At 36.0% G+C, this 24,558-nt stretch overlaps 1 protein-coding gene and 1 non-coding gene across 5 annotated transcripts in view; one reads left to right on the top strand and one right to left on the bottom strand.

Moving 5' to 3' along the window:
* The window catches only part of ARMC8 (armadillo repeat containing 8), a 106,606-nt gene that overhangs the window by 38,431 nt on the left and 43,617 nt on the right, over nt 1-24,558 (top strand). For 3 of the 4 annotated variants that reach the window (XM_067737707.1, XM_067737705.1, XM_067737704.1), the window contains 8 exons: nt 46-143; nt 5,019-5,111; nt 9,792-9,872; nt 11,852-11,927; nt 12,024-12,114; nt 13,815-13,875; nt 15,892-16,092; nt 19,115-19,210. In XM_067737707.1, the coding sequence (XP_067593808.1) occupies nt 46-143; nt 5,019-5,111; nt 9,792-9,872; nt 11,852-11,927; nt 12,024-12,114; nt 13,815-13,875; nt 15,892-16,092; nt 19,115-19,210 (797 nt within the window). The remainder of the gene's footprint in view (nt 1-45; nt 144-5,018; nt 5,112-9,791; nt 9,873-11,851; nt 11,928-12,023; nt 12,115-13,814; nt 13,876-15,891; nt 16,093-19,114; nt 19,211-24,558) is intronic. The other variant, XM_067737708.1, reaches the window with a different exon arrangement.
* Nucleotides 8,636-8,708, bottom strand: TRNAE-CUC (transfer RNA glutamic acid (anticodon CUC)). The gene has a single exon. It is a non-coding gene; the product is annotated as a tRNA-Glu (tRNA).

Here is a 24,558-nt window from a genome sequence, read left to right as displayed (position 1 = left end):
ATATGAGTTGAAAGGATGAGTCTCAAATCTGTTTTCTATTAATAGGACTACTGTCCCCAGACCTGAAGTTCATTGAAGCTTGCCTCCGATGCCTGCGCACCATCTTCACCAGTCCCGTTACTCCAGAGGAACTACTGTATACAGTGAGTTTTAGGTGTTTTTGAATCATCAGTTACATTTTACTAACAGCATACTTCTAATTTATTGGGTTGACCAAAAAGTGCCTTCAGTTTTTAAGTAAAAATGAAAGACACATTTTTCATTTTCACCAAGAACTTTATTGAACAGCGTATTCACCCTTTTGTTCCACTACCTTCTGCCGTTTTTCAGGCAACTTCATAATTCCGTCTTCCCAAAACTTCTTATCTTTTTGAGCAAAGAACTGTTCCAGGTGCCTTTTACAGTCTTTCAGGAATTGAAATTTTTTCCATTAAGAGAATTTTGTAAAGACCTAAATAAATGGAAATCTGAACGTGCAATGTCTGGTGAATACAGCCGATGAATCCGAGCTTCCCAGCCAAGCTGTAACAGTTTTTGCCTGGTCATCAAAGAAACATGCGGTCTTGCGTTATCCTGATGGAAGATTATGCGTTTTCTGTTGACTAATTCTGGACGCTTTTCGTCTAGTGCTGCTTTCAGTTGGTCTAACTGGGAGCAGTACTTGTTGGAATTACTTGTTTGGTTTTCCGGAAGGAACTCATAATAGAGGACTCCCTTCCAATCCCACCATATGGACAACATCACCTTCTTTGGATGAAGACCGGCCTTTGGTGTGGTTGGTGGTGGTTCATTTTGCTTACCCCATGATCTCTTCCATTCCACATTATTGCACAGTATCCACTTTTCATTGCCCACCACAATTTGTTTTAAAAACGGAACTTTTTCATTATGTTTCAGTAGAGAACCGCATGTGGAAATACGGTCAAGAAGGTTTTTTATCCTTAACTTATGTGGAACCCAAACATCAAAGCGGTGAACATAACCAAGCTGGTGCAAATGATTTTCAAGGCATGATTTGGATATTTTGAGTATGTTGGCTACCTCCCACGTGATATAACGTTTATCGTTCTCAGCTAATGTCTTGATTCAATCGCTGTCAACTGTTCTACCCGACCATGAAGTATCGTCCAGCAAGAAATCTCCAGCACAGAACTTCACAAACCATTTTTGACATGTTCAGTCACAGCATCTTCTACACACACTGCACAAATCTTTTTTTGCGTTTCAGTTGCATTTTTACCTTTCTTGAAATAATAAAGCATAATATGCCGAAAATGTTGCCTTTTTTCTTCCATCTTCAATATTAAAATGACTACACAAAAATTCACCAATTTTGATAAGTCTTTTTTTAAATGCACACTGATATGACAGCTGTCACATACGATCTAACAAAATTGTTTTCAATAAAGTTAAAGACAGCAAAGTGCTACTGGAGCCATCTTAACGGAAAAAAACGAACGAACCTTTTGGCCAACCCATATTTAGCGTCTCAAAACTGATCTTAACTGTGATAACTGTGTTGTAGAAAAGTCTCAAGAAGTGTTTGAAGTCTTGCTAATTTGCAAATATCAAACGTTCTAGGCTTTGTAAAGAAGTTAAAGATCGTCTCAGATCTTGAGGAATTTGTAAGCTGTTTTTTTTCTTTTGGTTTTTGTAAAAAGACCCTTCTTAATTTCCTAATAGGTACAAATTAAGGAGTATATTTAATGCACTCACTATAGGTTAAATCCAGTAGAGTAGGCTTTGTAGAGAAGGTAGAATTCAACCTGGTCTTGAATAATGGATAAGATTTCAAGAAGCGGAGAGAAAAGAAGCTGTTCTAGGAAACATCTGTGTAAGAGAGAATATGCAGGACAGTGGACAGAATAGTCTAATGCAGGAAGGGAATCCGTGTTCATTTCGGCTGGAGAGGTGAACCAGAAGCAACTTGTTAGAGGCTTACTTACCAGGCTAGAATCAGAGTATGTGTGAGAGAATCTAAAGATCTTTAGAGTCATTCAGTGGTTTTCAAAAACTTCAGGGAGTATTAGGGGGTGTTTTTATCTGTTGATTACTTGGGGCTTTCTTAATAAAAATTATCCAGACTAGTATTTTTCAAACTCTTATCCACAGTCCACAGTAAGAATGATATTTTCCACTGCCATACTGTGTGTGGGGGGTGGAAAGGGGAGGGGGTGAGGGGTGGTGGAACATCCTGAGATAGTCTTCACAAAACAGTTCCATAAATGTGGTGCCTTCTGATTTCTGTTCTATCCTTTTTCATTAAAAAAAAATGCTGGTTGTGATTCTCTGAGCTGACACACAGAATGTCAGAGTTTCAAAGTGGACACATAATGAATCAGAGATCTTGTCCAGAATCATGTTTTACAAGTATTTCAAGAGTATAAGCAGTCAAGAGGCACAGGCAAAGCAGGCAGGGAGAGGGAACATGCCATGTACCTCCATAGTTTGTTTTTCCTGCATTAGGCCCTTGCTCCTTTGGCTTGTAATGATGCATAAGGTCTGTGAGGTTTGTGGGTCACCTCACACAACAGGGAGGCTCTAAATTATGAAACATCTCAATTTTATACCTCAGGGATTTGTGCAGCATTCTTCAGGGAGCTGTGCCTCATAAATCCAAAGACTGTTTACTACACTGGTTCTCAAACTTGAGCATGCACCAGAATTGCCTGGAGAGCTCATTAAACACAGAACCCTGGACTCTACCTACAGAGTTTCTGATTCAGTGAGTGTGGGGTAGCGCCTGAGAATATGCATTTCTAACAAGTTTCCCAGTAACTTGAGATGCTACTGGTCCACGGACCACTCTTTGAGAACCACTGGTTAACTGTAAGCACTTCTAAAATGGGGACATCCTCCTCAAAACATTCCACATAGAAGGACTCTCCATCTGTTTTCCTGAAAGTCCAATTGTCATGTTTACAAAGAAATTAAACCAATCACCCATCTTCTTTACCCTATAAGTTTCTCCCCAACCCCCAGCCCAGTAATGGGGGAGAAATTGATCCTGGTTAACTGATTTAGCTCCTTCCTCCTCCCTCTCTAAACTGATTTCATGACCCACTAATGGATTGTGGTGCATAATTTGGAGAACACTAGTCTACACAAACTTAACTTCTTTACATAAGAAAAATTAAGGCACAGGGACATTAACGTGACTTTCACAGAGAGAATACCTAAATTGTGAAACAGTTTTATCCCTCAGAGACAGTGGAGAATCCATGAAAAGTGTTAGGTGGGACAATGACAGAGAGTAGTATTTAGGTGTAACTGACTGACATCTGTGAGTTGGATTGTGTAGAGGCCAGCTACCATGGCAACTCAGGCACTAAACTAAAGGCAGCACAGTCCTGTTGAAGAGGGCAGGATGTCTAGTTTGCAATCCTGTTTATCAGATGGGTGACTGGGGAAATTATGTAACTGTTCTTTGCCTTGTTTAATCAACCATAAACTGCAGATATATAACACAGTTGGCAGAAAGGACGCAGGTGTGAAGAAATGAGATAGGGGCTATTGTCACAGGAAAACTGAGGGGTGAGAGAGCAATGGAGGAAAGGAATGAGGTGGAAGTAGTTTTAGGAGCGTAATAGAGGCTCTTCCTCTCAATTGCTTCTTCTCTCTCAGCTGTTACCTACTTCCCTATCATCTGTCAATGGAACCACTGTCATCGTTATTCCTGCCACCCCAACCCCGCATCTGTAAAATAGATGCATACTTTACATTCTCATCTCTTCCCTTTTTTAAATGAATTTAGTAGCTGACTTTCTTTGAAATTTTCTGAGTGTTGTTTATTTTTTTTGTCCACGCCACGCCGCTTGCGGGATCTTAGTTCCCTGACCTGGGATCAAACCTGGGTCTATGGCAGTGAAAGCGTTGAGTCCTAACCCCTGCACCTTCAGGGAATTCCCTCATTTTGTTTTTAAACTGCTTATGACAACACAGGGTTATACTAACAAGCAAGGGGAAAAGATTCTACTTGTAGGCATCAACAACCTATTTTCCTACTTAGCTTTTATGGATCTTGAGCATTCTTTTCTTTCTGAGGGAAACCCCAAATCTTGTTTATCCCAACAGTGGTATTCTGGTATTCTTTTAAGTTTCCTTCCTTGCCCTCTGTTGTCTTTTGTCAAAGGGTGGTCTGTGGACCAGCAACATCAGGTATCAGTTGGGGGCTTGTTAGAATGGAGAATCTTAAGTCCTGCTGCAAACCTAGAGAATCAGAATCTGTATATACAGAATGTCCCCTGGGAACATACACGCAGTGCACATTCATATTTGAGAAGCATTGCTACAGGACTTGTGACAGCATTGACTAGGGGGCTTGAGCTAAGTCTCCTTTACCATCTGTGGTTCAAGCCAAATATTATTTCAACGTTTAATTCTTTTTGCACTCAAGAAAGAGGAGATTTTTGGAGAGCCCTGCAGCAGGTTGGGTGGATTCTTCTGTCTTGTCCTGTACCATCGTGTATGTTGTGAAGTGTCAGTAGTAGGCAGAGAGTGGGCTATAAGTGAGAAGTTGCTATTATATAAATTGTGAAGACTGAAATTAGCTAACTACAGTTGTTATGAGTGTTAACCTGTTGCTGATACTTACCAGAACATCTCAGAGATCAAAATTGTCAACTTTTATTTTAATAGTTATTCCTCCTTATAAGCAATGCATTGTTACGTATCTTATTAATATGTCACATTTTGGTTTCAGAATAGATATATGTCAAGTCTTATTGAAATGATTTTGTTTTATTGTGGGGATGTAGGCTGTTTATGGGAGAGAAATTGAGAATTTCCTGTTCTTGTATTTTGTTGTCAAGGATGAAAATTGAAGCCCCTTTCCTTGTCCTTTGCCTAGACAGTTTTGATTGCCGTGTTGCTTCTGTGTTGTGTTCCTTAAAGAGACTTGATTTACTGTCATTAAGATAAGAGGCTTACATATGTATCTGCTCGTGGAAATCATTTGTTAGAGATACTTACTGTGTTTGAGTTCCTTGTTGCTGTGCTCTTCTTCCCTTTGACTCCAGGATGCCACAGTGATACCGCATCTCATGGCGCTGCTTAGCAGGTCCCGCTATACCCAGGAGTACATCTGTCAGATCTTCTCACACTGCTGTAAAGTAAGAACCAGAACAAATGTTCTCTATAATATAAAATCTTGCATGTCCTCAGGAGATGTGCCTTCTGTGTGTATCCTCCTGTAGTTAATCTATACACATATAAGCAGACTTATGTATTTTCCCCTCTTTTTTTTTTTGACACAAATGGTAGCATACCATACATACTGTTCTGCACCTTGCATTTTTTACTTAACATCTTGAAGGATATTCCACATCAGTACATGAGGAGTTTCCTCATTCTTTTTTTTTTAAACAGATGAAGAGTATTTTATTGTATAGATGTACAATAATTTATTCAACCAGTCCTCTATTGTTGGGCATTTAGCTTGTTTCCAATCTTATTTCACAGCAGTGATGCAGCAAATACCCTGTATGTAAGACATTTTATAACAAACAGAATTGCTGAGTCAAAGAATGTGTGCATGTGTAATTTTACCACATGTTGTCTTATATTGGAGGTTATACAATTTTATACTCCTACCAGCAGTATATGCTCATGACTGTTTTCCCACACCCTCAGTTTCCACATTGTTGGAAATTGTTTTAAGTGATCTCTTATAAGGAGAACTAAGAGAGATTCTTCTCTCCTCTTTGTTGAGAGGAATTTCAGTTATTAGAAGAGCCTGAACCTAAACTGAAGAGTGCCATGCAGTGCTACTTATTTTGCTTCATAGTTTACATATTGAGTGTACTCTTTTGATAACCATAATTTGCTAACTTTTAACCAAGTCATTGTTTATCTTCTGATAAGTTTTTCAGGACAGCATTACTTACCTGCTTATCACTTATAATGCAAATATAAAATGAGGAGTTTGGGGAACTATAGGAAAGAAGGAAAAGTGAACAACTGCATACTAAACTAAGAAGATCACAGATCTATGCTATTTTAGGACAGTTTCCAAAATATAACTTAAGTCAGTTCCTTTCAGAAAAAGTAACTATAGATTATAACTAACTACAGATTATAACTTAAAACCCCTCTCAAATCCTAGCTGTCATAGCCTATTCTATTCTATATATAAAGACATTTAGAATTTAAGATTTTTGTCAAAAGTCTCTGAAGTTTCTCCTCCTGGATTGCTTTGTGAGCATGTAAGCCAACTTATAGGACCAGGGATGTCAATTCCTTAATCTCTTGAGGTGGGCAAAGAAAAGCTTTGAGAAAACAATTTCCAACATTAAATGATGTCTTACAGCCAACCCTGGTAGATAGGTGGAGAAGGATACTCCAGAACTATATGCCTCATTACAAATCTTTCAGCATCTAGATGCAAGTGCTTGAGAGCACAGCATCTACTAGTCATAATCACAGTAATCCCAAATGGACACTGAAAATTGGACCTGGAGGTATAACTACTACATGTCAAATTATGAGAAGTTTGAATAATCCTATCCCTGAAGTTACCCAAATAGTTTTTAGAATTGCTCTTCAGGAACTTCTCAGTGCTTTTAGGCTTGCTCATCTGAAACTTCTCAATGCTGTTTTAGCCGAAATCATAGATAATGGAATACTGTTAAATTACTAGTTCTTTTGCTGGAGATAGATAACGGAATACTGTTAAATCACTAGTTCTTTTGCTGGAGAGAAACTTATGCTGAATAAGAATTTACAGGCACCCTCATGCCACTAACAGAACTGAAGAAAATTAAAAACCTGAACTCATCTTTCTTTTAGCCTGATAATTAGCATTTGCCATGGTAATTAGATGACCCAATTTAAGTAGTCTGAGATATAACTAGACCTCAGGAAACATTATAGCATGTATAAACCCAGTGACAACAGTAATAGTCTAAAATACTATTTATTTTCCTACTGACACACTAAAAACATGTATCTTTGAAAGCAGCTGGTCTGATGATCTCTGTATGTCATTAATTATAAAAACCTTTTATTTTCATTTTGTTTATGAAAACAATAAATAAAATTCATAGTAGCATTTTAAGACTCATTTACAAATTTTCATATACTAGTATCAATATTAAATTTGCATACTTTGGGCAGGAGAGACAGAAAAAGAGATTTCTAAAGCATTTGTGTTGTAATCTAATCATAGTTATATTTTTGAAATTCTCTCCCTGATTTATTAAGGAGCAAAAAAAGGCTAGTAATAATATTAATTGGAATTCTAACTTCTACATTGTTGCCACTTAAGCAGTGACTCAGATTTCGAGACCTATCTTTTGGGGTTTAGGATCATGAGGGCTTATGTGCTTCCCACACTGAGAGGCTGTTTCACTAACTCCAGGTTCGTGCAGGTTGATTTGGAGAGACTAAAGAGAGAGTTGATAATGGAGTAATAGTTCCTCCTCTTTAGTTGGTTCAGCCACTAATTCCTTCCTTGCAGTTGTTTTTACACAATCCTATCTATGACCATAGAGAAGAGGAAGAGCTTCTTTTGTAACAAACATTTGCTGCAATTTGGGCAAAGAATGTGAGGGATTAAAAAGTACAATATCTTGTAAGCGGTGGGAAACAGTTACGTACAGAGAATTGCACTGTGCTTCACCATCATTTATAAATATAACTCCAAGACTGAAAACAATCTGAATGTCTAACTATAGGATACTAGTTAAAGTATGGGACATTTGTACAATGGATTAAGGCCAAAAAAGAAATGAGAAAGCTCTTTGTGTACTGATATGAGTGATCACTGAGATATATTATAAAGGAAATAAGAGGTTTAGAGCCATGCATATATATACTTATATATGTATGTATAGTATATATATAGTATTTGTATGTAGTATTTTATATATTATATATATATAAATATATAGTATTATCCTACCATTTGTGTTAAAATAGGGGGAAAGAATGTACTTGTGTATTCTTCTTTGTCTTGAAGAATATAAAATAATCTATTAGTCACCTCAAATCAGGAGAATGGATTGGCTGAATACAGTGGAAGAACAGTGAGGTACAAGGGGGTAGAGGCAGCCCCCTGCCTACTTAGCTGTTCTGCTCAACATTGCCTGTATATAAATTGGGATGTTAAAATTTATAAGGAAGGCAAAAAAACCTTAGTCAAGGTTAATTGAGGCTTATCTTCATAACTTATTCTAGTTACCTACTTGTTAATAGGTAGAAAAAATGGGTCAGATTCTGAGGAGACCCTTCTTTTCCTTGACTCCCCCTTTGTAGTCTCCACCACTATCCTTATAATGAATAAGCCAGAGACTCCTATGTTTCAAATGAGTCAATTAATAGTGAGACACTATAAAGTACCAAAAATATGTGATGGGGGTTTGCTTGAGTAAACTGTGGAATATTATATAGTGATTAAAAATAAGAAATTAGAAGTTAGAAAATGTATAGAATCAATTATACTTCAATTTTTAAAATGTTTGTAAATTAAGAAAGAAATTGCTGAAGTGTTTTTTTTTTAAGGGCTCTTTTTAAAAATGTTTGTTTATTTAGGCTGCGCCGGGTCTTAGTTGCGGCAGGCGGGATCTTTAGTTGTGGCATGAGGACTTCTTAATTGCTGCATGCGAACTCTTAGTTTTGGCATGCACGTGGGATCTAGTTCCCCGACCAGGGATCGAACCCGGGCCCCCTGCATTGAGAGTGCAGAGTCTTACCCACTGGACCATCAGGGAAGTCCCTAAAGGGCTCTTAATAGTATGTAAAATGTTTAGGGGATTGTTGCCTATAAAAGAGAGTATGGCTCTTTCATTAATCGGAAGTATGAATGCTAATCTTCCCACTTCAAATGATGGATATTTTGGTCCAAGAAAGAATGAGCATCTGCAAAACAGTTGTAACTTGGCTGAATAGTGAGTTGGAGAAGTTGGTTTGAGAGCTTTTTTTCTAGACTAGGAATTGGTTTCCTCTGGTGAACCCAAATAGATAACCTACCTTTCGGTGCTACACTTTTCTCTCCTAAATAATGATAAGCATGAACTACCATCCTTGCCTTGGCTTTAATTGACTTTTCATTATTTGAGTGAATTGGTGGGACATAAAAGAAGTGAATTAAGTACTGGCAAATTCAAAGCCTTGCATTAATCTTTAGCTTGTGCCATTTTGAAGATCTTCAGTAAATTGATTAGTAGAAAACAGAGTTGGTAAAAAATAAAATACCTGAATTTTCCTGTTACTTCACTTTCTTACTCTAAGAAGTGATAATTTTAAGAGAAATGAGAGAGAAAGAGAACTAAAACATGTTTACTTCTCAGTTATGCAGTGCTGTGTTTCCTACCATCCACTGCTCCAACCTCCCAGATGTGTTGAGGTAGCTTAGGATCTGGTCCAGTTTCTCTTGTAATTAATTAGTTTTAGAGTTCCCCTGACTAGGTCATCAGTCTTAAGTTGTAAGAATGAGTACACTGTCTCCTGTGGGCATAGGGTAAGGGTGTGCACGTGAAATGCAGAATTTGGAGTGCTTTTGTTGCTGTAATGGTGTGAGGGCCTATGCCAGGATAGCTTCTGTGCCCCCTTCCTTATTTAGGGAGCTAAGGAGGCAGCGGTTCTATGGAACTGAGATGATAGGTAAGATATTACAGCCCTTTGCAGGACTGAAAACAGTGTCTATCCTGCTTTTTGGGAATGGGTTTATACAGGAGAAGGGTAACTAAAAATTCTACATTGTAGTGAATGTGGTTTTCTCCATTTAAGTAAATGTTTTATTAGAATGAATCATTACTCTTCTTAATGTATTATTATATTCTCTTTTCTTACAGGGTCCAGATCATCAAACAATTTTATTTAATCATGGTGCAGTTCAGAATATTGCTCACCTACTAACCTCAGTATCTTACAAAGTAAGATGTTAAAAATTATGGCCAGACTTTTGTACTTTATTTTGGGCTTCTAGAGTCTTGGTCTGGAAAGAGGCACACATGTTTTGTTGTTTCTTTGGTAGATATTGTGATCAAGAATAGTATTTTATCAGTAAAATGTTATGGGGCATTGTTTTACCTCTAGAGAGAGTACACTTAAAAAAAAATCTACCTTGCCTTTCCTTTTTTTTTTTTTCCTTCAGGATATGATTGTGGTATAAGTTCCTATTGATTTTTACATGTGATCATTAGTCGTCTCTTCTGGTATGGTGTCAGTGCCAAAGTTGCAAGTGAGGTTATGCCTTGAAGTATGTAGGAGCAATGGCTTGCTATAACAGGAAAGACCTTGGATTTCCTATTTGAAACCTTTATTTAGCCACACTGACTGAAACTTACAGCATATACCCACATATACATCAACATTTAAAATGTGTTCTGTTTTGTATTTTGACTTAAAAAGTCAAGGGTTTTCAGTTGTGTTAATTAAATTTCTTTACTATCTCATATATAGGTAAGCAGTGTCATGATATACTATCAGGCATTTAGTTAAAACTTTGGTCATTTCATTATTGTCCAACTGGTAAGTTGTAGAAAATATTGGGACACTGTCTTTATTGTGTCACATTAGAACTAAATATGCTAGGAATTTCCTGTAAAGCAGAGAAGCTGTCATTTTTGTCTTCTATCCATTTGCACTGATCCTAGTCTGCTCTTTTTGTCCTTAGCTTTATTGCAGGTCTGCCCTGCTAATATGTACATTTTCCCTACTTCAGACATCCAAAGTTAGATCTTGGTGAAGATCTCACAAGAATAGGAGTGGGGAATGGAACCAGCTTGAAACTAGCCAGAGGCAAGGGAAGGACATATATACTGAGAGCTGCTTCCTCTGCTCTGTACTGTGTGTAGGCTGAGACCAGTCAGCACTTGTATGTCAAGAAACAGTTGCTGGGGTGGCGATTTACTGTTCTTGTTCTTTTCCATCCTCTGGCTTCATTAAGTTCTTCATTTCTTTCTTTTCTTTTCCACACTAGACTTCCTTATCTACTATGGCAAGTTACAGGTTGTAGAAGGAAAAAGGTTTTGGTAACATTACTCTTGCCAAGGTTTGCTCCACTGTCAGAGTGTCATGAACATATTCTAGGTTCCATCTGTAGGCACGTGCTTGTGCTGCAGAGCATTGCCCAAGTGAGGGACAGAGCTTCTTCACACCTCAGCTACCTATCCTGCCAATCTCAGGCTCCACAGGAGAACATCATATATAGACTCAGGCTTGGAAGTGAGGATGAGGTCATCTGGTGAAAGCTGAACAAAAAGAATGAAAAATAACAGCTCTCATAGGAGCTCCTGCAAATTATAAAATATGTTGTATGTGGTCAAGAGTTTGAGCCCTTGGTATCATCCCAGACCAGTTACCTAGTTTTGAGGTATAGTAACATAATTCATAAGTATTTCTAAAGTTAAATTAGTTTAGTCCTTTTCAAACTTTTATCATAACTTTCTTTCCTCTCCTGTTCTCTTCCCCCACTCCCCATCCCATACACAACTACAAGAGTACTCTTTTTTTTTGGTCTTCTCTTCAGTTCTCTGGTTTGTAATTTGGGAAGAAGAAATGTCCCACTTGAAAGGCAATTAGTAATTGTTATTAAGTTCCCTTTGCCTTACCAGCATTGTATTTTTTACAGCGTTCTTTTAAATTTGAATAGGGATTTATCTAGTTCCATTTTAGTTGCTAATTCCTCCGTTTTTTCTTTTCTATTATTTCAAAATTAATTTTAACTTTTTATAATTTTAACTTACTGTACTCTTCAGATATACAGGTCTTATTTTTATTCCCTTGAGTCCTTCCTTTAGTACTTTAGGCAGATTTAAATAGTTATTTCTTCAGAAGAGTTTAGATTCTGAGACATTAAAATTCATATTTGCAAAATTAAAATAAATGCTTTGTTCATTTATTTTTACAGGTTCGAATGCAGGCACTGAAATGCTTCTCAGTTTTAGCTTTTGAAAACCCCCAGGTATCGATGACCCTGGTAAATGGTAGGCTGGAACTTTCAGTGGCACCTACACAATTTAATTTATGAACTTTGTAGATTTAAAGAATTCCTTAATCCTTGTTGTTTGTTTTATTTCTAGTTTTGGTTGATGGAGAATTGTTACCACAAATTTTTGTGAAGATGTTACAGAGGGATAAGCCCATTGAAATGCAGCTCACATCAGCAAAATGGTAAAGGTCAAGACAATGTGGGAAGAAAGACAGTGCTTTATCAATTTAGAGTATTTTTGGACAGCCTAATGAGCTCACTTTCAATCCCCATCTTGTTTTGGGATTTTGAAATTTGAAAGTCATGGGATTATCTCATACCTTCTTAAATGGATGTGAGTTTTATACTCAGTTTACTACTAGTAGCATGCACAACAAGAACTCTCTTATAACATCTAAGACTACCTACAGAAAATTACTTCATTACATTCCCTTCTCCTTGTATTTCAGTTGAAATAACACAGAATTAGATCAGATTTAACCAACACATATTATGCTAAGTATCATGGCAGGAAAACATAAAGATATAGAAATAGTGAGAATTAGTTGAAGTTGATAACCAAGGCATGATTTCAGAGAATGTGACTTCCTCAATTTTGGAAAAACAAAACAAAGATTCCTCATAGAGATGTGACCATTTATAAGATAGTTATGTAAAGTTCTTATTAGCACAGTTCCTGGCTCATGTAAGCATTCAGTACATGTTACTTCTGTAATTATCAATACATTACCAGTTAGGTTTAACACCTGTTATGTAGGGTTCTGTGCTAAGTGAATGGTTTAGTTTCAGTATTTAAGAAGCTGTGGCTCTCTAATATTTTGGCCAGAATGAGGAGTTTTCAGTGAATCACTCCTGCATCATGAATTGTTTTCTGTTTGTTTATATGATTTGTATTTTTTGTTTGTCTGCTTTTTTGTCTTCAAAACTGAGCTTTTGCCTTTTTGTTAGTAAGGTAATACTCTCATGGAACTGGTTTCAAAAAACAATGTAGTAACAAATCTTAAGATAATGATAACAGCTATAAAGAATTCATCTCCTACAGTGTAAGTAAGGAGTTTTACTGACTTGTTTATAACTTTCCCTAGAAGCCAGAACATGGGGTATTTTAGGCTTTTTTCCCTCCAGCTTACCAAAGGAATCTAATTCAAAAAGGAAATCCATTAATTTAAGTTTCTTAATTGCTTAATGTTCAGTACTTGCTTAGAGAGTAGAAAGTAATTGTATTCTTATTCACAGCCAGATATAATTGTGAAGATAAATTGTTTTTCAGTAGAGCCAAATCACTAATTAATTCTCAAAGCCACTTCTGGTAACCTCTGACTAGTTAGTTAATATCTTAACTAATTAATATCTTAACTAGTTAATATCTTAACTATCTTAGCTAATAGGGATAGCTATAAGTGTTACAAGTTAAATGCTGCTTCTGTGGTACTTCTACCACTGCTCTTGGAGTTGAAGTATCCCAACTTAACTTCATTTAAATTTAGATACTTTGTTAACTTTATATTTTATTTTAAAATTTTTTCCTTTTTATTATGGAAAATTTCAAACAAAAAGTATAGAGAAAAGTATAGAGAACTCCAGTGAGCCCAGCACCTTGCTTTATCGTTTACCCATTCATTCGGCCATTTATTTTTAAAACAATTTTGTAGGTATTTTTAAAAACTTCTGGCTTACTGTCTGCCTATATCACATAGTTTTCTTTGACTATTTAATTAACAGAATCTCAGATAAGGGAGTGTCAAAACCTTCTCCCTCAAGATAAGTAAGAGAAGTTGTCTTTTTTTTTCCCCATAATATCTTAAAGGCAAGTAGGTGGTGGTGGTTGTTTTTAAAGCTTTAAAACACAAGCAAAAACTTACTTTCTGCCATCTTATTCCAGTTTAACTTACATGTGTAGAGCTGGAGCAATTCGGACAGATGACAACTGTATTGTATTAAAGGTGAGTGAATTAATTCTTTCTAAAAACATGTGAAAATTATCCAGGCATATAAGTGTTGAATATAAATATTTGTATTCCTATTTATTTTTACACATTTATCACTATGGTATGCGTGCACAGCATGAAATAACATTAAAACACCATGCTTTTCAGTGGGATGACATGTAGTTTTAGATATGTTTTGAAAGTCAAAGTAAATCTTTCCTTGTCAAACCTTTTTCACTTTTATGGCAATTAGAAGGATGTAAAAATTATAAAAATGTATAAAATTCAGGTTAAGTAGAAAATATATTTTAGTCCTTGATTTTCATTAAGTTTGCAACACAGTTTTGTAGGCAAGCAGTTCACTAACTCTATAGATAAAGACTTTATTTCACCCACATGGCAGATAATCAAAAGGCATAATGAGAAAGAATAAGTAAATAACACATGAAAGCAATCATCATTATTGTGGTGTGTCAGATGCAACTAGAACTCAGAAAAGCCCAGATAAAAGACTAGCCCTTAAAAGTCCTAAGACCTGGATTCTGGTTTTAGCACTTCCACCACTGACTGGGTCGGTAGCCTTGGGCACATCCCTTATTCTTGTGGTGCCTCAGACCCCTAATTATGAAAATGGAAGCAATAATTCCTGTTCATCTATCCCAAAGGGATACTGAGAATAACAATGTATTAAATACATTAAACAGCTTTTAGTTATAAAGAACAGAATAACTGTAAGTAAATTGATAGTGTGTCACTTTATGAATGTGAGATCTCATTATCAGTGTTCAAAATGAACCCAAGGTTAAAAGAACATTAAGAAGATTAATGTTTCCTTTAGTCTTTGGTGAAGCAAGATAGTTTAATGAGATCTGAGGACACCCTAAGTGAATAGCACTGCATAGAGGGCTTCCATACCCTTACTTAACTGCTCTCCCCCTCCTTTTCTTTCTCATTGGTAAACTAGGTTAATAAGTATCTTCTTTGTGTAGTAGTTGTGAGCATTAAATTCAATAATCCATGAGTTTATGGTATTGATAAATGTTGGTAACTGTTCCAAGGAAAATAAGAATAGGCTTTCTTCTTGGAAGCCTAGGGTCATATTTAAAAGATGGAACCAGCCTGATAAGAAATCAGCAGTGAACAATAAAGTGCTGAACTCTGTGGTCAAGCTATAATAGGAACTTAGAAAAGAACAAAGCATAGTTGCCTGCGGTTGTAGAGGAAATCTTCTTGTAATTCTGATGTTTCAGTTTCTATTTCCACATTATCCTTTAAAGTTGATTCATCAGCCTTAGAAATATAAACATGGGATATTTTTATTGAGAACCTAATGTAGAGAAATTACCAAGACCAGTGCCAAGGTTTTTGAAGGACCTCAGAAGTAAAATTGGACTAGTAGATATCACAGTCATTCCAGGGAGTTCTCTGGAGAACTCAGGAACTGTGATTGATGCATTCCACTTGGATTACAGGAGAACTGGTAGAATCTGACTAATGGGAAGATCACTGAGTTTTTAAAGCTGTATTTTGTTTTTGCAACTGTAAGTATTAAACTCTAAACAAAAATTGAAAGTCATCCCAGCTATATCACACACATTAAGGAAAAGATAGCATACTTTTTCTAAGGCAAAATTGTTCCTAATTAAACTGCTGGATGTATTTTAGGTAAATAAATACGTAGACAGGGCAGGAGCATCAGAAATGATTTATTAGGGATTCTTAAATGTCTTTTGTAAGGTTGTACAATAAAGCTTCAGTCTTACCGATCACAAGAGCCTAATTAGACTTTATATTAATGTGCTTTGAATATATGTTTAGTTTAGTGTGCCAGTGTAAATGATTAATATGCACTGAATTTTGTGTGTTTTTACATTCCAAAAAAAACTTTTATTCTCTGAAAGTCTTTATTGAAACATTTGATCACAAACATGACTCCCAGTAAAAACTGTGGGGTTGATATAGTTACTATATGATCTCCATCATGCTTTTGCGTTTACCAAAAAGCAAATAATTAATATCACTACCTTCCAGACATTGCCTTGTTTGGTTCGAATGTGCAGTAAGGAGAGGTTACTAGAGGAGAGAGTTGAAGGAGCTGAGACACTCGCCTATCTGATTGAACCAGATGTTGAGCTACAGAGAATTGCTAGCATTACTGATCACCTCATTGCCATGCTTGCTGATTATTTCAAGTATCCCAGCTCTGTGAGTGCCATCACTGATATTAAAAGGGTATGTTCTCTTTTCCTTTTCAGCAGCTCAAGAGAGGGATTTTTAAAAAGATTTTCTTACTGTTCACTACTTTTGAACCAATTGATAATAGTTCAGAGCCCTTTTAAATAAAGAAATCTTTTAGTAACGTAGATGATGTCACTTTATGAGTTTTGAATCCAGTTTGTTTCATGTTTATTGTCAGAAGTTTTTTTAGTAAGGAGATAATCAGAAAATTGCATCCCAAATTCCCAGCTAACCCCAAAATAGTGGGGTCTCTAAGCTGGTTATTGACATTATATCAACATCATCTAATGCTATTGAAAGTCCCAGAATCAGCTTTGTCACTATATTCTCATTCTTTAGGACAAGGGTAATCTTTTGTTCCAGGCGACTGAGTGGCTTTATTTTACTCTCCGCCACTGTCTTTTTCTTTTGCTACCTTTTCTTCTAATTTTTGCCATCTCTTCTTTCTTTTCTGCAGTTTCAAACTGTGCTTTGGGCCTGCTAGTGACAGCTAAAGCACCATCTAACCTCTAGTTTGAGACCATCAACGACCAAATTGTGCTAACTTTTTCTCAAACTATAAGTTCCTCAGAATAGGTAGATATTCTTTTTGGCTTTGTTTTTCTCAACGTGTTTGTCATATCCACTTCTCTAAGCATGAGAGATAAATATTCTGTTAGAGAAAGTTTATTTAAGGAGGTCATGGTATAGAGAGCATTGCCTCCTAAATAGTAACCAGTACTGTTTCACAAATGTGACTGTATTTTTGATGCCACTGGTCCCAATGGTAAATTTTTTTTAAACTATTCTCTTGACCTCTCCCATGCCCCTGAGTTCCAAAAAACGTCATCCAGTAGGCAACTGTTCATTTGGCATTTAACACTGAAAATAAAACAAACTATTAAGGGTATAACTTTTCTCTGCCTCAGAAAGGACCTAAAATAACTTCCATTGATATTTGTATTAATGTACACTGCCCTTTATGTATTAAAGTTATGTGCCTGCTCTTCCTTCAGCAGTATTGTTTTTCTAGTAGAAGTGATAGGTTATATTGAAGCAGCTGCCTTGTCTGTTTTCCCTCTGGCTACTTGCTCACTGACACAGTAACTCAAAGTACAAAGACATATGAGCAAGTCCTAACTACAGCCTCCTGAATACCCTTAGCTGACCATGGCAGCAAGGCAAATAGAACACTTTGATGGACATGAGAGTGAGGAAACATAGTTACAAGAGCGTCTAGCTTACACATGTGCAAAACATTTAACTAGTATATAGAAGATTATCCCTTTTCTTAGGGTTTTTCCATTTTATTTCCATCACAGTAAAACTGGAATAATAATAACTTTTTAAAAAATCTCCTAAACTTGAATATTAGTTTGTTTTGTCATCTTTATTTTTGATGATGGATTATCCAGTGGTTTCTGACATACAAGTATAGGTACTAGACCCATAAGAGAGATTTTTTTACATGTTAATAAATGTCTGATTTTCATTGTATTTTAGTCCAAGTCAATATTCTAATAAATGTTATGACTGGAAAGTAGTTAAGACATAAGAATAGATATTTTAGAACTTACACATCAAAATGAGTGTCATATATTGGGAGGTTCCTCCCATAAACCATCAGTACCTGCTTTGATCAAAATATTTGGGGAGCTACTCTTAATAATTGCCTTCAGAACCCAACTGAGTTTTAGTTTTTTACTGTGGAGTTTTTGTTGTTGTTGTTACTCTAAATGATGTTACCCAGTTGGATTTCCCCCACTTCACACACCAGTGACAGTTAACTTAAAACTCTCTTAGTCGATGAAAATATGTTATTATTGTCAGGGTTTTCTTGCTAGTGTGCCATTCAGTTCTTCAGGAATGTTCAAAAGAGGGTCTCAGAATATTGTGAACAACACCTATATCTTTGCATAAGGGTGAACCTTTCCAAGGCAACTCATTTGGAAAAAGTTGTAATCATTTGGATAAGTTATATCTCTTAGTTATAAAATTATTTACTTTACTGATATGCCTTATATATTTACTGGTTCATATTTAGTCACTGAAAGTGTCCTGAGAACACGGTTCTCTTTTATTTTTATGGTAGTTTGGTGATAAATCAGGTATATGGAAGAATTGATAACTGAGAAAGCCAGTTATGCATATGAAAAGATAGCATTAATTGTTTCATACCAGTAAGTAATTTTAATAAATTTATCCCAAAAAAGCCCCCTGAACATAATTCTCAGATAGCTGTAATAGGTAGTAATGGTTACCACGGTCTGTTGTTTATTAAGCATTTTTACAAAGGTTTTCCTGCTTCTAAAAGCTTTTTAAATACTGAAATTTGGTTAGCACTATTAAAGTTTAGGAAAACCTTCTAAAGATACTGTTGCAGCAGCACTCAAGTTATCAGCTGTATTCCGGGGTTAGAAAGGCCTGAGTGTGCCATTTTTTTTTGTTTTGTTTTGTTTTAATTTAATTAATTAATTAGTTGCAGCATGTGCCCTGACCAGAGATCGAACCCAGGGCCCATGCATTGGGAGTGTGGAATCTTAGCCACTGGACCACCAGGGAAGTTCTTGTGCCGTGTTTTTTGAGAGCATTTCAAAGAGTTGGTGGGAAATTCCCTGGTGGTCCAGGGACTCTGTGCTTCCACTGCAGGGGACACGGGTTCGATCCCTGGTTGGGAAGCTAAGATCTCGTGTGCCACGTGGCACAGCCAAAAAAAAAAAAAGAGCTGGTGCTAGCAAGCACCAGTGCCACTAAAGCTACCATCTAGAAACACTGAATTTTTAAGGCTCAAAGGTTCACAAAGATTTTTCATATACCAGTGTCACGTTTTAGACAGAAGCAGACTGCAAGAATTCCAGGTCATGTTGACACAGACACAGCAAGGTCTCAGTCATATGTGAGCAGAAACCCAAAATAACCAGCACTGATACGTTAATAGTTGTTAAACCATATTTTTTCTTCAACTCTACTTTATTAGTTTTATTGAAAATTTAATTTGTGGACTGGGTTGGAACGTATCGTTTTTTCCCTCCCATAGCTTGATCATGACTTAAAGCATGCTCACGAACTTCGCCAGGCTGCATTCAAGCTCTATGCCTCTCTCGGAGCAAACGATGAAGACATCCGGAAGAAGGTGAGTCTGGGAGAGGGGCGTCCCCCAGTCCTGACAGCCAGCAGGCAGGGAGTGACGTCAACCTGAAAGTCGTGGTGAAGAGCACTAACAGTGACTGTTTGAATATAATAAAACAGAGTGACTAAAGGCATAATTGAAGAATGAATGGGACCCGGATTTGGGGGGTTGTTTGTTTGTTTTTAGAACATAGAGTGGCATGGCCGTGCTGGAATGACAAATAACTGGCGTGCTTTGTTGTGTCATTAATATGGATTATTGTGTTGCACATTTTTGCATGTGTTCTGATAAAAATCAATTCTAGCACTGTGAAGCTTCAGACACCTTGAAAGACCTAACACTAGAATTGTAAATGTTATTTATGGAAATACTTTCCAATGCCATTGAGAAGTTCAAATCTCTATTGTATATTGTTCTTTGATATGTGGCTTAGTTATGTTTTGATTTTTTTTTGCTACTGTGCAAGTTCGATGTGAATAAAATCTTTGTGGAATAATGATTTTATGTTTAGTGAGTGGTCATCTGAATTTTCCAGCTCCCAAAAAATGTGTCACTGCTATAGCACCTTATGTTATTACAGCCTAGTCCAACACTGAGCTCATGTTCTTTATGAGAATAGTTCTAAGCAGGGAGTAAAGTATTGTGGTAAGCTCTGATCTGGCTCCCTCCACAAACCAAAAGCCTGGAGCTTACTACTCAAAAAAAACCCCGTATAGTCTAATAAATTATAAACAAGGCTTTTAGGAACATCAGTAAATTAATTCATATGTTCTGTCTTGATGAGCCATAGCAGAGAGAGCAAATTGTGTATTATTTACTGAATGTGGCAGTTTACTAAATCTCCCCATCTTGCATTGGTATTTTAAGGAGCCCTGTGAGAGAAATCACAAAGTATTGGGACTTTAACATGATTTAGAGAAGTACTTTGGGCTTGTAGAAAGAGAAGTATGGAATTAACTGTAGGTTTATTGAAATAAATTGTACCATTCTTGGAGAAAATTGAAATTAATAGCAGTAAGATCAGTAAGATTAGATATGTAAGTAGCTTTGCTTTAAAATCAGTGCAGAAAACACAACTAAGCTGAATGTTTTCCATGTACCTCAATTTAGTTCAGTTAACAAGATGTTTTTGACTTGAAGTGTTCTAGTAAATATCTATGAAAATCCTTTTTGACACCTCTAAGCTTTCATTTGTAAAATGTTACTTGAAGGCAAACATACTAGTGATATGATTTTCCCTATGTCTAATCATGATTTATGAATGTTGTTGTTCATATGTTTCATTCAGTTTAGGTACATGGTGTATTGCAAGGGAAGAGGCTTTTATGGCAATTCATATAGATAAAACATTTTTTAAAAATTGACATGGACTGTATAACTTAAACCATCCCCAAACAAATCATTATGTATTTATTAGGGCCCAATGGAAAGAGGAGAGGTATTTTACCCAGTCTTTTAGTTGAAGAAGGCCATGCCATGGACTGAAAGGGAGATAGATAGATGGACCAGAATGGGGGAAAATAGGATGTCCATTTGTACTTCTTTGTACTTTTTTGTTAATAAACTATTGTTTTGGAATTAATGACTTTAACTTGTGATATCATGTTCTAGAAATATAACGTAACAGTCTGATGATCAATAGTCTATTAAAACTTGTATTTATAATGTGTATAATTTCCTGGTAAGGCTAATCCTGATAATTTCTGTAGAAAGATAACAAATAAAGAATAAGTTATAATTATTATAGTTTTTTGTGTGTGCTGAAGAAAAGATACTATAGTATGCCTATGTAATGGGGATTATATAGAGTTTTTAGGAACATATTTAATTTCTGGGAAATCAAGTGAATAATTTATAGTTCATAGCAACTACTGAAGAGAGAAATTGTAAATTGGAAAATATAAAGTAATTTTGTGATAAAATCTGCGTGAAAACGGTTCTTAGGAGTGGAGAATTTTTATTTTCAGTGTATAAAAATGATAAATGTTAACTCTTCCTTTGAATGCGTTTATTTCTATTCTATTTTCGTTGAAATAATTATTTGGATAGATTTTTATTTACTTTCTCCATGAAATATTTATTTACCTTTTACACTTCTGCCTTAACTTTGATTGTATTTCTTTTTTTGGTGTAGATTCTTAAAGTACAATGTTTATTATTGTTTTATTTTTTAATGCAATTTTTATACTTGCCAAGATGGAATTTCAGTTTACTGAGTTGATGAGTGGACAATCTCTGAAAGAAATTTCAAAGACTATAGACCTATTTCCACCCCATCCCTCACCCCACCCCCCAGCCAAACAAAAAGGCTTATTTATTCCGGGATAAAAGTATGAAATGTTCAGTTGGTCTGCCCTTTAAATTGAAAATGGTAATGTAATTCAGTAAATATAGGAAGTAACATATATCCCATTGCCCTATTATGACCAGTTAAGGGAATGAGGCAGAATGAATAGAAAACTAAAGCAAAGAGATAGAGACAGTGAGAGGTATACACAGCAGTAAAGGAGAAAGATACAAGCCTCCTCTCTTCATGGAATTATGGCTCTATCTTATTGCTTGTAAAGACTGCAAAAGGCCTGCTGTGATTTCATTTCTTAATAGCTTCTCTCTGGGCCACACAAAATTAAGCTGAAGACTGAATATGACCTGTAGGTCAGAGATTTACCACTCCTGCTTTGAAGCAGTGTTAGTGTGTTCTCATTAAAAGAAACCAACTGTATAACAAACAGTCCCTGGAACCTAATAAGCAGTCAATAAATATTGTGGAGTGGATACAGAGAGATGAATATAGAAATGAAAATGCAGAAATCATACACAGAGTGATATTTCCCTTAACACACCTAGATCTTTCTGTATCCTTCTGCGCAGAGCAAAGTTGGTATCCTAATTCCTAGCTTGGCATCCTTTATCACTCTGTGGCATATCTACAAATTTCCTGATTTCCTGTGGTGTCCTGTCAGTGAAAGGGTGGAAAGAGTCCTGCGGTGAAAGTGGAAAACATTACCATTGGCTGTGACATGAAAAGGGAGAAGAAGCCCAAGAAAAGATGAAGGACCACTCACCTTGGCAACAGATGTGGCCTGGCCATATTAAACTTAGAATAATTCAAGGATTTTGGTTAGGGAAAGCAAGGGCAGAGCAGGAGTTAAGAGCTTGGTGAAAGAAGGGTCCAGAGCACATTAGCAGTAACTGCACTGACAGCAATGCCAGGTAAAAATTAGCTGTAATCTCTGCCATGGGGAAAGTCTGCAGTTTCTAACAGTAGTCTTTACCACCTAGTAATGCTGACTAAGAAGCATAAGTTCAGTTAATGGGGCAGTAACAAAGAAGTTAAGACAACTAACAAATTATTTTAAGTACTGGCATCTCAATCAAAACCCCAGTCAGTTGGCTAAGTCATGCAGAGGCAGCAGTGGCAAATTACAGCAGTCCTATAATTGTGAGGCCCATTGTTTTATAACAAAGAATTGCTTTTTTGAAGACCATTACTTGATTGGTACCTGTTGATCGTCAATTAGGTTGGAAATTTAAAAGGATGGTCTCTCTTTTACTTTCTTCAAGGAGCTTGTAGAATTTATCAGAAATAGCTAGGAAGTGTAAATTGAGGAAAATTAGAAATTTAAAATATAAATTAAAATTCAAGGAAATTAATAAACTTAACAGGACGTTATTTTTAATAAAAATAAAACATGTTACAAATGTAGTACTTATTGTAGCCTTTGCTCCTTTGAGATATCTGACTAATGGAGCTTTTCAGAAAGCTTTCCTCTTGGATTTTGAGTACTTACATTTTAGCTGGAGATCCCTTTTGAGGAACTAGAATGTAAGCTCCATGAGGGCAGGGATTTTTTATATTTTGTTCCTCACTGTATTCCCAGCATCTACAATACTATGGGGTGCATAGTTGGCACTTACCAATATTTGAAGAATGAATGGGTGAATGGAAAAAATGAATGGACAAATGAATATTTGAACTCTATTGCAAAATTGCATTGTTAAGCACCATTAATTGTGTTATATATGGGCCTCTGCATTAAGAACTTTCATAACTTTGCTAGCAATTTTACGGGTATGTGAAGAGAGGAGATTTAAAATAGAGGAAACCTACATCTGATCACATAGGCAAGGGGTTTCACTATACTAGCATAGAGAAAATGTAGGAAATTCCCATTTTCAAGAGGCAGACAATACCAAGGGCGTGTCTTCTACTTCTTTAATGTAGGCCAAAGAGAACATGTTTTATGGTATGGTACTTGTTTAATTTTGAAATAATTTTTACCATTATTTCTTAGTTGTTTTCCTTTTTAAATGTATGATTTTTAAAAATTTATAACATTCACAAGTGTGAATCTGGACCAGTTTTTTTCCCCTAGGGATAAAAGTATGATTTGGTTTATAGAAATTAGACTGACTGTCAGGAATCAACCTATCCTATAAAGTGATATACACCTGTATAAAATATTCTCAATGAATGTCAGATTTTTATGAAAATCATAATTAGTGAAGGTCAGTAATTTAATTCAATTTTACATAGATTGATTGAACTGCCTACATTGTATAAACAATGTCAGATGGGTGGAGGGAGGGGGAAAACAGTAAGGTGAGATAAAGAGGAATAAAGACACAGCCTTACTACTCAGTATTTATAATAAAACCTCAGTACGTCTGAGGAAAGTAAGGAATGGCCAGTAAGAATTTGCTAGGGGCTCAAAGAATTATTTGGAACCAATTAAAATGGATATGGTGATATCAATGGAGCAGTCCTTGAATCACTTTGGAAATTAATAATTTAATATTTTCTAAATGCCTTTTATATCTTCAAGAATTGATAACATAAAATTTTAAGGTTTTACTCCCTGGCGAGGGCAGGGGGGTGCCTGTGGAACAGTCACAGTGGTGTGTACATGATGTATGTGAAGAAGGTAGCAAAGCGTGAGATGTTTTTTTCTTTTTAAACTGAACAATTTTTTTTTTTCCTGGGCAATTTTTTTGAGAAGTACAGGGAGAAAAAAATAAGAAAAGAAAAGGAAAACAAAGAAGAATGAGAATTTTTCTACTCTTTTTCCTAGCAAAGGAAGTTATATCTACAGGGACATTGTGAGGATGAGCTCTCTAATGTATTGAAAATGTTTAGCATGGTGCCTGTAGGTGCTCAGTAAATCGAAGCATTTATTAGACTATCTTAAATAACTTCATTGGAAGATTAAAAATAAATATATATATTTAAGTATTGGGAGAAAAGCTGAACAGTGTTGGGGCATAAATAAAGAAGGTTTACAGTGAAAACAGTGATTTTATGCTATAAATTTCTAAGACTACTAGTTATTCCTTCTAGTAAAAAGAATATT

Source organism: Pseudorca crassidens, chromosome 5 (genome assembly GCF_039906515.1).
Source record: "Pseudorca crassidens isolate mPseCra1 chromosome 5, mPseCra1.hap1, whole genome shotgun sequence".
Classification (NCBI taxonomy): Eukaryota; Metazoa; Chordata; class Mammalia; order Artiodactyla; family Delphinidae; genus Pseudorca; species Pseudorca crassidens.
Note: the sequence above shows the minus strand (reverse complement) of the source record. Positions and strands in the feature narration are given on the sequence as shown.